The 13,244-nt window shown below is 40.0% G+C and overlaps 2 protein-coding genes across 2 annotated transcripts in view; one reads left to right on the top strand and one right to left on the bottom strand.

Annotated features, from left to right (window-relative positions):
* The window catches only part of mnat1 (MNAT1 component of CDK activating kinase), a 50,286-nt gene extending 49,139 nt beyond the window's left edge, over window positions 1–1,147 (bottom strand). Inside the window, exon 1 of the mRNA XM_088354476.1 lies at window positions 941–1,147. Coding sequence (XP_088210602.1) covers window positions 941–1,029 — 89 coding nt within the window. The 5' untranslated portion in view covers window positions 1,030–1,147. The remainder of the gene's footprint in view (window positions 1–940) is intronic.
* Window positions 1,148–5,063: 3,916 nt separating this feature from the next.
* six4a (SIX homeobox 4a) lies at window positions 5,064–12,419 on the top strand. The gene is made up of 3 exons (XM_088353996.1): window positions 5,064–5,898; window positions 8,338–9,002; window positions 11,061–12,419. The coding sequence occupies exons 1-3, from the start codon at window positions 5,165–5,167 to the stop codon at window positions 11,624–11,626; spliced, it is 1,965 nt and encodes a 654-aa protein (XP_088210122.1). The 5' UTR covers window positions 5,064–5,164; the 3' UTR covers window positions 11,627–12,419.
* Window positions 12,420–13,244: the final 825 nt, after the last annotated feature.

Raw genomic sequence — 13,244 nt, 5'->3', positions numbered from 1 at the left:
TTCTAATCCTAATTGTGGGGGTATTCAACATTGTAAGCTAGAATCACAAAAACAAACACGATGTACTGTTAATAAAGAAAATTTGATTCATCCATCCATCCATTATCTGCACCGCTTATCCTCAGTAGGGTCGCGGGAGTGCTGGAGCCCATCTCAGCCACCTTCGGGCAGTGGGCAGGGGACACCCTGAAGTGGTTGCCAGCCTGTTGCAGGGCACACAGGGACAGACAATTTGCTCGCTCATTCACACCTAGGGACAATTTGGACCGGCCAATCAACCTCACATGCATGTTTTTGGAATGTGGGAGGAAACCGGAGTGCCCGGAGGAAACCCACGCATGCACGGGGAGAAGATGTAAACTGCGCACAGGAAGGTTGGTAGCTGGATTTGAAACCATGAGCTCAGAACTGTGCCGCACACGCGCTAACCACTGCGCCGCCGTGCTGCCCGAAAATTTGATTCATACCTGTAAATATTAAACATACTGTTGACATTTTAGTCCTAAAGTTTTGCTGGGGTGGTAAGTTCTCATGTTATACGTAAAATTCAAGAGAACCCTCAATTATGCTAGGCATCAACCTATAACTGGTGCCACGCTGCAAACCATCCATCTTCCAACATGCATTGTCACTACTACTTCAATGAATAATATGGTCTATAATTAATGTTATTAGTCACTTTATTCACTCGCCCGTTTAGTTTAGATAAATGTACGTGACTGACTTTAATAGCTCATACTGTTTATTTTGCATTAGCAACTTAAACACTTCCAGATACCAACAAGACAAACAATTTTTCCTTGTGTAATAAACAAATACGTTAAACTCGTTATTTGTAATGATGCGTCGATAAATGAAAGTTAATGAGCCAAATACGGTAGGTTGCATAGAGTTTATGTCAAACAGTCGGAGCAATGATAAGGTAAACAGTATTACTCACAGCGTGTGTCCACACACATTCACCATCAGCTTGAGCGAAGGGTTTCTGTATTTTGTTGTTTTGCATCTTGGACAGCTTTGGTCATCCATTTTGAGTCCTCTTTAACTGCAAACTGGATATATTAAGGGGGAAACAGCAACAACTTGCTGCCTCAGTGCTCACATTTCCGGTGGCTCTTGTGTTTCATCGCATATAGTCCGGTGGGAAACGAGAATAAAAGGTTCCTCTTTTCAACCTGCTATGAAATGGTGGAAGTAAACTACTGCATTCAAAAACTGCGTTTATTTTAAGTTCCTCGAACGTTTAATTTTGACACATTTTTCATGTATGATTTTATTATTTATTTTTATATGTTTTCTGAGATTGTAGAAAATTGCAACTTCGGGTTCATAAAGAATTTCTTTCTTCATTTGTTTCGATCGCAAATAAAATTAATGGGTGGTCCCTGTATCAAAGAAAACGCATTATAACTACTTTCTTTATCACGGCTGATGCGTGCAATATTGTTTTCTTGGAACACGTGTAACAAAAGTTACAAGTCATTTGGGACACTAACCAAAATAATTGTCGCCTGGCAATCTCGAGTGCTATAAATATGATACAAAATACCCAATGGTTTCTGTAGTTTATTTTTAACACTGTGTTATACTTATATTTTCCTTTTAATTTATTATTCTTATATTACATGTTGCAATTTTACAACCACGATAATAAACTTAGCCCAATAAACACGTATTTTTGGGCAGGTGATTGAAATATAAAAAGACAACTATTATTTTGTAAAAGTATACTTCTTGTGATTTATTCACCACTGGGTTACACATCAGTACTCAAAATGACCAAAACAGACGGCCCTAAAAGCGCTCAAAGTCAGCTGTAGGATTTCGCAATCCTGTTTTAGGTCAATTAATCACTGTCTTGATCGTATCGTGAATGCAATCTAAACAGTTTGGTTAAATTAAAACCCCGTATGTTTAATATGTTAATATTTAAATTTTGGGTCCATTGGAAAACAAAGTGCAACAATAACACTAAGAGGCCGCATTAAGGTGCACACAAATAAAATCCCAAAAAGTTGAGAGTAAATTGAGTGTAAATGCTTTTTCAATCCGAGTAAGAACAATTTATTTTAAATTAAATCATTCGTTGTATTTTTATTCTTAGGGGGAAAACATTATTTCTGTCACTCCACAAAACTTCTTAAAGCAATTAGGATTCATTACATCTTTGGAAGTTTCCTGTAGTACATGATTCTTGTTTTTACTTCTGAAATTCGACAGTTGTGTGTTTATTAATCAGTGTAGTGTGTCTGCCTTGTTAAGTACAAAAATGTACAAAAGTGTAATTAAAATCAAGCTGCATTGTCATTTTAATTGCTGTTTTGCTTTTAATTCACATCAAGATCAGAGGTATAGGTTGAGTATTTCTTGTGTTTGAATTGCATTGCGTGATCATAGTGCAGATATGAAAAAAACAATTGCTGTTTCACAAATAAAATACCCGATTTTGCACCGATTAAATTCACCCACGAAACACATTAGAAGGTGAAACGGTTAAATAAACTGCAAATAACCCGGTGATCTAGTAAAAATACCTTTATAAAGTAATATAAGTGGGGGGCTGCGCAAATAAGAAGGTGGCGTTAGCCTAAGGTAAATAGGAAGAACCAAAAAATGTTTATTCACAAAAAAAAATCATGGATAAAATTCACTAGATCTTTTATGTAATCTATCATTAATCAAGTGATTTTCTTGAACTAGAGTCGTTTCCTTTCGCATTACTCCTCTGTTATTTGGTTTGCTTTTGCAACAAAATAAAAACCCTACAGGCACCTGTTGACAAACTCATTCCACGCTCTTGGAAGTGCACACCTTGCACATGCATACCTGTCAACATAGAGATTTTCTGCAATTTGTATACTTTTATTTTCGTTAATTAATCAGTATTGTGTACTCCGTATATCAAACAAGTAAATGAACACACTTTGTTAGACCAAATCTCGTCTTGCCCGTTCTAATTCTGATCGTCTTGGTCATGGTAACAGATGAAAATGCATCGTTGATTACTAAAATTGTTGTGTTAATAGAAAAGGGTCTGCTTGGCCACATATTTTCAAATTAAAAAGTGCATTTGGGCCAGACAGCTTTCCATTGATAAAAGAGATTTACTAAATTTTGATCCGCCCCCTTGCGCTAATGCGGACAGTGAGTCGTGCAAATAAATACAGAATTTAAGAGAACGATGGGAACTGATAATCCGACAACTTTGTGTCAAATATAAGGAAATTGTGACCGTTTCTGTTACAGATCAAAACAATCTGTTGATCATATTAATGGCTGCAAAATCATGCACTGCTTCGTGTAAGCCACACTGAATTTACTGTAAGAAGGGAAAGAACAATAAGAATAATGCTATAATAATTGTTTGTGTAGTTCATTTGGTAAATAACATTTTTACACAAAGTATCTTTATTTTTATTCTACACACTATGTCTTGCTGTGAGTAAATATGTGCTGCGTTGTATTTGTTAATGTACATTGTCACTTAATAAATAAAATTACATTTGATCTGTGAATCAAATCAAATTGGACTTTTTAGCCAATGAATGTCACTCAAATTGTTCTATAAAAGCATTCAGTGTTCATTAAGATGATAAAATCTCCTCCTTTTCCTCCACCCAACACCACAGAACATCTCGGCACACACAATGGTTCAAATACAATAAAAACAAAATAGATAATTATAGGAAGAAAAAACATAATCATGACATGACACCTACTAACCATGTGAGGAAGGGGAGGCTCATCCACAGTGAGGGACTGAGTCAAATATTTTAAGCCATTGAACCACACCCTTCCGGTGACTCCAGGAACAGTTAGCCAACGTTAACTTTAAATTGGCTAAAGTTGACAGGTATGAGAAGCCGGTCCACTTAGCTATGAAGGAGGAAATTGAATGAATGGAACAGCAGCGAGCTCTTATCATGCATTTTTATTGGGAAGAAATGAGGTATTCGTTGATAAGTCAACAGAAAACACTTTAAAATATGAATTCATAGAAAAATTATATAAATATTCTTATATAGATCACAACATATTTAAATATGTACAGTATCACTATTTTGAAATAAAAATTGCATTTGCCTTCCCAACCGATTGTTAAGCTTTACACTAATCTCTTATAACGATTAGCTTCACTACTTACGTGTTCATTAGACTACCAAAAAAATCGATCTCCTCCTAAGCCAAGCACTGGTCTCTGCAACTTTGTTGATTACACTGTCATTGTCTATAGACACGAGAATTTCATTTTCAACTATTTTTATGCAGCTGAGCCGAAAAAGGCTGCTTCTCAAAAAAAGACGGAATTGCCATTACTGTGAGCTTATTGGAGTAACTGCTAAATTCTGCAAACCCACAGCACAACACGCAACTGGAGACACACAGATGACGGGCAAAAAGTGCAAGAGGAGTGAAATGAATGATAACAGTCCTTCTTTAAACACGTTTCAATTTATTTTTCCTGGTCTTTTCGGCTCCAATTAGCACCCCTCTCTCCTCTATCTAACCTGACTCTTATCATTCATGCTATTTTGTGTTCATTTTTCCGTTACAAACCAAATTGAAATTTGGGAGGGGAGTATTCCCCATATGGTAAAACTCATTTCATCTGCTACATTGGGGTTGCAAAGGATGTGGCCAAATAGCTGACAAGAGAATTAATGCGCGAGTAAGGTTGGATAGTGCAAGTGACAGAACCATGTTAAAATATTTTTTTTCTCATCCTGATAGTCGGATACCCCAAACTCCCCTTGACATGAGCCGGGCTTTCTCATTTATCCCGATTAGCCACTCCGGCATTGGGTATGAGACGACAAAGCACAGATGAACTCGCTGTCAAACATACAAGATCGGAACAGAACTTTTGCGCGACTGACAGCCTCAAACTAAACAATCGAGTCCTCAGCGTCTTCCTATACGTCGCTCCACCCCTGCGTGGGCAGCCAATAGCGTGGCTGCGGCGCGCACAGACTGCAGCATGCCTCCTTCCACTTGCAGTCTGCGTGGAGTAAAAAGTCACGTTGGGAGGCGAGAGGGAGAGAGAGAGGGAGAAGTATCTACTTACAGCTGCTGTCAGATATCTGATCACCCTTCGCATGGCGAGGAGGTAACCTGATCGAGCCGGGAGGAGGAGTGACCCGACGAAGGAAACATTGCGCAAAAAATGTCTTCTTCTTCAGCCGGAGAAGTCACAAGAGCGAATAACACCAAGAGGGAAAATGTGAAAGAGGTGGAAAAGCGGGATTGCATCAAGTTTGTGGCCCTGGAACCGGCCGAAGTGTCCATGGAGCGAGGAGCGCATGACCAAGACGCGTTGCGCGCAGAGCTCCTGGTGAGCGCCGCCTCCTCGCTGGCTTTTTCCCCGGAACAAGTGGCTTGCGTTTGCGAAGCTCTGCAGCAGGGTGGCAACGTGGACCGGCTAGCCCGTTTCCTCTGGTCCCTCCCCCAAAGTGACCTCCTGCGCGGCAACGAAAGCATCCTAAAAGCGCAAGCCTTGGTGGCGTTTCACCAGGCTCGCTACCATGAGCTCTACAGTATTCTGGAGAACCACGGCTTCAACCCGTCTAATCACACTTTCCTGCAGGATTTGTGGTACAAAGCCCGCTACACCGAAGCAGAAAAGGCGCGGGGGAGACCACTAGGTGCTGTGGACAAATACCGGATCCGGAGAAAGTACCCTCTCCCCAGGACGATATGGGACGGAGAGGAGACGGTGTACTGCTTCAAGGAGAGGTCTCGGAATGCGCTGAAGGACTTGTACAACCAGAACCGGTACCCCTCCCCGGCTGAAAAGCGCAACCTCGCTAAGATTACCGGACTCTCTTTGACACAGGTCAGCAATTGGTTCAAGAACAGGAGGCAAAGGGACAGAAACCCATCCGAGGCCCAGTCCAAAAGGTAAGGCGCACCGCACTTGCGCGTAAATCTTCCATTCACAAATTCGCTTTTGGTGACGCTTGTCGTCGTTATATGTGAGGAAAACTCACTGTAAAAGTGTGAAGCACGTTTGTAGTGTTTTGAAATATGAACTGCTTGCTGTTCAGATCCAGTTTCAAGCGACACGTTGAATCCAATGATAACACTCACACAAAATATTTTTAATTATTACTTAAATTCTTGGGGGGTCATTTATTTAGACACATATACATTTACCATATGTACCACTTTCATTATACTATATACAAATATTTTTCCCATTTGAATGGATGTGTAAAGACTGACAGCCAATTGATATTATCTGATCACTGACTGTAGGCTCTTTTAATGTTTATGTGAGAGACCTCCTTAACTCACAATTGCACACACATGCACACGATCATACAAAAGATGGCTCCCAACTGAAGTAAAATATAAAATGATATATTTAGTCGAAGCCCTCAGGGTTTTATCCGTTCTTAGGAAAGTAATTGAAGGGGTGGAGTAGAGGGGGAGTTTTCCCCCTTTGGTTGTTTTGGGTGCAGCTGTTAGATTCAATCTTGAGGTACAAGTTTAAAAAATAAATGAGTAATATGATTGCAGATCCACATTAAAATTGGCACATTAAAACAGATGCATTTTAAATAGATTAACCTACATTCCGAGCAAAGGCCGTAGCACATTTGAAGCCATTTGTTTTGTGTCAAGTCGCTATTACTAGCACTGCTGGCTGTTTTTTTATTATCACACGAGAATTTATTGCGCCAAATGGTTGCACGCTTGTTGACGCTGGCCGTCTCTATATGAGGCCAGCGGCCAATGCATTCCCAAGCGCGCTTTGCTCTTCAAAAGCTGTGTGTAGCCTCATAACACAACAACAAATGTGACCTGCGGCGACTCTTGCATGGGTCATTGGAAAAAGCAAAGGAAAATTCAAATTTTCTTTAGAAATGCATATTATGTACCATATTTTTATTGCAAATTGCAAATACATATGTTGCAATAGAGTAAGCCTATAGGTTTTTGTATTGGGTGAAATTAATGAAAAAGACTACTCTACCATTTTGTGCTGAGGAGAAGATAATGCTAGATTTTCTATCAGAAGAGGACATTGCTGGTTTTTAGCAAAGAAGAGAATGCTAATTAAAAACAAAATGCAAATGTTTACTATAAAAATGGGCGAGTTTTCAATGAATAATAGAAAGAGGGCTGTATTTCTGGGTGAAGGAATAGTTGCTAGTTTCTGGAGCACAACATAATTATGCTAGTTACCCACCCAGAGGTAGATGCCAGTTTCCGGCGTTCAGAGAGAGGCTTATTTTAAGTATAAATAAAGGTGAAGCTGGTTTCCAGCAAATAATAGATGTTTCTGCCATTTGGAGTGGGAGTATAAGCTAGGTGATGATAGTCCTTTGTAAGAGAAAACAATGGCAGCTTTCATGCACTGGAACACATCGCAAGTTTTAGGCATCGTTTCAGTGAAAATGTTATGATGAGAAATTGCAGACCTTTTGCGCGAAAGAAGAAAACGCTACATTCTGGTGTCAAAGATCATGATGTTAGTTGCAGACAAAATTTCGAGTTTTTGGTGCAAAAGACGCTAGTCTTTAGCAAAACACAAAATAACAATTTTCTCATAGAAGAGACTAGTTTTAGCTTTACAGGAAAACAAAAATAGTTTTCCACACAGAAGACACCAGTTTCTGGTTTGGAATATGAATCTAAGCACATTTTCCATGTGCTACACTCAACTTAAGAATGTCACACTCAAACACCTGTCCACGAAATGATGCACTATATATTTTTTTCTTTTTTTTCGAGCTTTGTAAGAGGTTTGCTGAAAATGTTCTGAGATTTTTTGGACATATGGAAAGAATGGATGAAGGCTGTTTGACAAAGAGAGTATGTAGTGCAGAAGTGGTGGGAACTACAATTAGAGGAAGCCCTAAATATGGTTTGATGGATGGTGTGAAACGTGCTTTGGATGTGAGGTTTGTCAATTCAACGGATTCAAGAGTGTGTGCTAGAAATAGATGTGAATGGCAAAGGGTAGTTAAAAATGACTGATACCGATGCAGCTCGAACTGGCTAACCTGGGCTTTCGGGTGGCCCACTTGGACTAGCAGTGGGGCCGAGTTTTGATCGAACCATATGATGCAGAGGGGGTAAACCAGTGTATGGTGTAAGGCCATTCTGCTGATGAAGGGTTGTATGGCACCGCAACTCACCCCTTGTTGTGCTGTGGGCTTGATGTTCGGTGGCAGGTTGTGAGGAGCGAAGTTGAATGAATGTTTGGTGAAAGTGAGTGTGTTCTTGACTCTAGGCACCTCCAATTAGGGGGATATGGATTTGGTATACAGATAGAAATATATATTTTTATATATTTTATTTTTTTCTAATTAGCTTCATTGTCTCTCCCAGTGAATCTGATGGAAACCACAGCACAGAAGATGAATCCACCAAAGGTCAAGAAGAATTGTCACCCAGGCCCCTGTCCAACTCCTCAGACGGCATAATTACTCACGGGGCACTTCCAATTCAAACAGCACCCATGGACAGTGGCGGGGTGGTCATCCAGCAAATCGGGGACATCAAAATGCCAGCTGGATCAAACAGTGGGGGGCTCTACAACGGAAGCCTGGCCGCCAACAGCACCCCCTCTGCCACCTTTCATAACGGTGGCTCGTCTTACCTTCACTCACCCGGAAATGTTCTATTTAACGGGCTCAACTTGGGCATCCAGCCTCTGGCGTTCAATTCTCTGAGGCCGTCCGGAGGAGTCCTGCTTGGAGGCTCTGGGGAGGACATGCATGAGAAGGGACTTGGGGCCACTACTGAGGACTATGTATCCCCCTATTCGGGCTGTGTAAACGGAGGGCCTGTCAAGCTGGAGGGGGTTCACACCATGGCTGCCCAGAATGGGGGCTCCTCTGTGCTGACTTTCAGCTCTCCGTTGGGCGGGTATAGCCTGGTGCAAGTACCCAATGCTGTGCCCGAAAGTGATGGAAGCTCGCTGCTTAACAGTGATGTCGGCCTTCCTCACATGCAACTCTCGTCCTCTAATTCTTCCTCCTCAATCACACAAGGTGGGTTCTGTGATATTTTAGGAGATAATAAACAGTTTACATATTAGATTCATAAAGAATTGTTGTATGTGTTGGCACAAGTCTACAAATGACATTCTAAGTAATATTGACTTTGTGAAATAATTAATCATAAAAATCCACAAATGTTGATCAGGGGACGGCCATTTTGTCACTTCCTGTTGACTAAAAATGAAACCACAGTTGATGGGGTACAGTAAAATCAAATCACGGCTCACCTAGCTTATGAGTGAAGTCATTTGATGTTTGCATTGCCTCAATGCTGTATTCGTGTACCATGGAAAGTATCATGGCTGTGTATGTAAGAGACCTCCTGCTGTCAGTCCAACAAGTATAAGCTCGTATGTCGAACAAAACTGACTTCATGATTTTAAGATTTCAACCACATATTTGTTTAAAATATACAATACAGTATGTATTAAGAGTAATTAGTATTTTGAAGCCGATAATTACTTTTTTCTTACTGATTAGCCGGAAAGGCCATCATTTGGTATGCGAATTTGAAAATAACAGCTCTTTCCATGTCAATACTTCTTTGTTACTACACTATTATTATCATGCTATTACAAAAGTAATGATTAAGAGTGGGGCTAAATAGACTCAGTAAACCACAAAACATCTCCATCAAAAAAGGGCATTGGGTGATCAGACATATAACTGACAAGGCTAAATCTAAAATGATCTGAGGAGAGGTATTATTAAGAATTGATCCGTTTCATTATTTATTATTCCAGTAAGAAAATTACCAATATAAAGTGCTTTGTTTACTTATAAAATTCCCTGAAAAATCACTATGACTTATAACAGGTGAGGGGTTTTCCTCTTACCTCTTTCTCTTACCTAACGTGTACTGGTCCGAACAGCTTAATTAAAAGTAAGATAAAAGCAGATAGACGCGGTGGACAAAATATAAGGGCTCTTTGTTCTCAGGTGGCCATTGTAAACACCGACTTAAAAAAGATTCTACTTTTAACACCTCAAACGATGAACCCCACCTTTAAAGAGAAGTATGTGTTAATACTACAGAGAGCACATATGCACAATATTTACAAATACAAAATAAGTTTTATATTTGCTGCACATATGAAGAATGAATAAATTAATACATATTGTTATAAAAACAAATACGTAAATGAATAAATAAACAAATAGATAAATACATACATAAATAAATGAAAAAATATATATATAACCCACTGCACGGCAGCGCAGTGGTTAGCGCATGTGCCTCACAGTTCTGATGTCATGGAATCAAACCTTCCTGTGTGGAGTTTACATGTTCTCCCCGTGCTTGCGTGGGTTTCCTTCGGGCACTCCGGTTTCCTCCCACATTCCAAAAACTTGCATGTCAAGTTAATTGGCCGGTCTAAATTGTCCCTAAGTGTGAATGAGCGAGTGATTGGTTGTCCGTGTCTGTGTGTCCTGCGACTGGCTGGCAACCAGTTCAGTGTGTCCCCTGCCCACTGCCCGGAGATAGCTGGGTATCCAGCATCCCCGTGATCCTACTGAGGATAAGCGGTGCAAATAATGGATGGATGGATTAATGGATAACCCACTGCCTAAAGTCAGTTGGGATGGCCTACAGCACCATGGTGATTCTTATGAGAATAAACAGTTAGCTAATAAATGAATAAATAAGTACAAATATAGAAGAAATTTAAAAAAAATCAGTCACAAAAAAAACTATCATGCCTCACCCTGAGTGTTGAATACAGACACTGCCCCCACACCCAAAACACAAACAGGGACTACTTTCAAAAGACCACAGTTGAATAAAAACAAGTCTCCGTCACTCATCATTGCAGCACTCTTGATCTTCAGAGCTGGGAAGTAGAGAAAACATGGCTTAGGCAATAAGAGGCCATGAAAACCACTCAAAGCAAGCAGCCAAAATGCCATCACGGCACTTACTTTGACATTGAGCAGATTCTGCGCAAGAAGTAACTGAAAGGGAAAACAACACAGAACGTGCGCGAGACGCACAACAGCCGCCCTGAGGCATAGGCCTCCAAAATTGAAAATCTCATTGTCTTGCTACAGGTACAATAACTCTGAATGACGTGACGGCGAGTTCCTCCGGCGAGGACTCCTTCCAGCAGCGGGACAAGCTGTCCATGAGCTCCCTCCACCACAGCACTATCCTGTACAACATGAACTGCGTCAAAAAAGAGCCGCTGGAGGGTGGCATCTACTCCACGTACCACCACGGGCTCCACCTGGACCCCAGTGGACCCATGAGCTACTCTGGCCCCAATTCTGAAGAACAACCCTCTAGCAGAGCGCCGGTTTCTGAAACATCTAGCCCCGAGGTGTACACAACTCTCGCTGTCAGCACACAAACGCTCATGGCCCGGACGGAACCGAGCGGTCATCAACTCCAGCAAGAATACCTTGGGGGCCATGAGGTACGTGGAACCCCGCACCTGATGGGTTCCTGCATGGATAACGACTTCATAGGACTGGCGGGGGAGAAAGAGGACGGCGCAGGGACGGCGGGTGTAAATGACATGGTGCGTGCCATGTGTGGTAACTTGGAGCCCCTTGAAGGGAAGGAGTTAGCCAAACTGCAGACAGTGCAGATGGAGGAAGACATGGCTGATCTTTAACCTTAAAACGGAAGCACTCACACCCATGCGAGCGGTGATAACCTTTTGTGTGTGCGTGTGTGTGTGCTTATTTGGGTGATTTTTTTTTAAAGCATTATTTTTTTTAACTGTTAAATTATTAGACAATCCTGTGTTGACTCCTACAATGCACTCAAGAAAGACAGAAGACTGTTAGCAGGTCTGGGCATTGATGCAAAATACAAATATTAACATGTTAAATGGGAAGGTTAACCTCAAAGTTTAAATATGACATTCTAATGAATATTGGATTGTGAAATATTAATTAGGAAGCAAGAATATATATTTGTAAATCTGCCTTGGGGGCAGCCATTTTGACACTTACTTTCAACTGAAAATGACATCATAGTAACTGGGGCTCACCTTGTTGATAAATGAGGCAATGTTATGTTTGCATTGTGACCTACTGCTGCATTTTTTAATGGTGGGAAATCACAATTATCCCATGTGGATCTTATGCCAACCTTAGATACAAGTCTAGAGTTAAGATTTTTTGTTGTTGTTTAAATTTGAACAAGCAGTATATATATTTTTTTAAATCAGGGAGGAAAGCGGTAGTCTAACACTTAAAACTGTAGTGTTGGTGAGTATGCAAGCATTTCAGGTAAATATTAACAACAAATATGACTAATTCTTATGTGTTGTTTTCTATTTGATGAAGTATTTTCAAATCAATTGTGTTAATGAGTCTCTCAAATAACTCAAGGAAAGCAGTATACTTAAAGTGTATGTCAACCCAAAGAAAATCTCAACAATATTATTATTCAGGTGGCTCTACAACTCCAAACAATGCATTTTATTTTTGTAGAATACTAGACCCCAGACATGGATAAAAATAGGTGGATATATATATATATTTTTAATTACATTTTCTTCTTATTTAATATCACAATGCTGTGTTGAACCAATACATGCCCAGGATATTTCCATTGTTTTTTTTTCTCTCTGCTTTAAAGGTAACCATCTGTTTTAATTCACCTATATTATGTTAAGCAATTCACTGTTTCTTTTAAGAGCAGAGGCTGCAATCTTTTTAAATCATGGGCCGCATTGTGCTAATATTTGGCTGGGGGGCTCGGCCAGGAGGTAAAAATATATTTGATTTGATTTTTTTGTATCTACTGATCCAAAACCCCACCAATACCATAATTGGAATGAAGAAATTAAATGAAAGTAATATATTGCGTACCTTTTTTTAAGCACTAAATTTACTGTATATGGTTTTCCTTGTTATTTGACTTCGAGTTGCCAAGTAGTATTTCCCCTTGCCAAGTAGTAGTAGTTTTAGGGTGCATCGAAAAACCCTAAATTTAACATGGCTAGCTCAGATGTGAGTTTGTTTGCATCCTTTTTTATTCAAACCTAAAAAACATAATTCATGCATGATGAAAAAATATAGTAAGTACTTAAAAATATGGCCAGCTATTCAAATGTTGGCCTTGAGCGCATTACACATTAACGCTTTGTGAAAACATATTCTCTCGTTGAGGGGAAGTTACACGAAGGGACACGACAAATTTTTGTTAGTAGTATTTTTTTTTTTACCATTTTATATTTAAATATTATAGTAATATTTTTAACATTTTCATTGGGTGGGCTG

Source organism: Urocampus carinirostris, chromosome 15 (genome assembly GCF_059441175.1).
Source record: "Urocampus carinirostris isolate Australia breed hairy pipefish chromosome 15, RoL_Ucar_1.0, whole genome shotgun sequence".
Lineage (NCBI taxonomy): Eukaryota > Metazoa > Chordata > Actinopteri > Syngnathiformes > Syngnathidae > Urocampus > Urocampus carinirostris.
The sequence above is the reverse complement of the archived record's forward strand: the minus strand, read 5'-3'. Positions and strand labels throughout refer to the sequence as shown.

What these genes read in the sequence shown, in the direction of transcription:
- six4a (XM_088353996.1), top strand. Translation starts at nt 5,165, where the DNA reads ATGTCTTCTTCTTCAGCCGGAGAAGTCACAAGAGCGAATAACACCAAG. An exon ending in TCCGAGGCCCAGTCCAAAAG is followed by an intron (nt 5,899 to 8,337) that starts GTAAGGCGCACC and finishes TGTCTCTCCCAG; the next exon opens with TGAATCTGATGGAAACCACA. An exon ending in TTCCTCCTCAATCACACAAG is followed by an intron (nt 9,003 to 11,060) that starts GTGGGTTCTGTG and finishes GTCTTGCTACAG; the next exon opens with GTACAATAACTCTGAATGAC.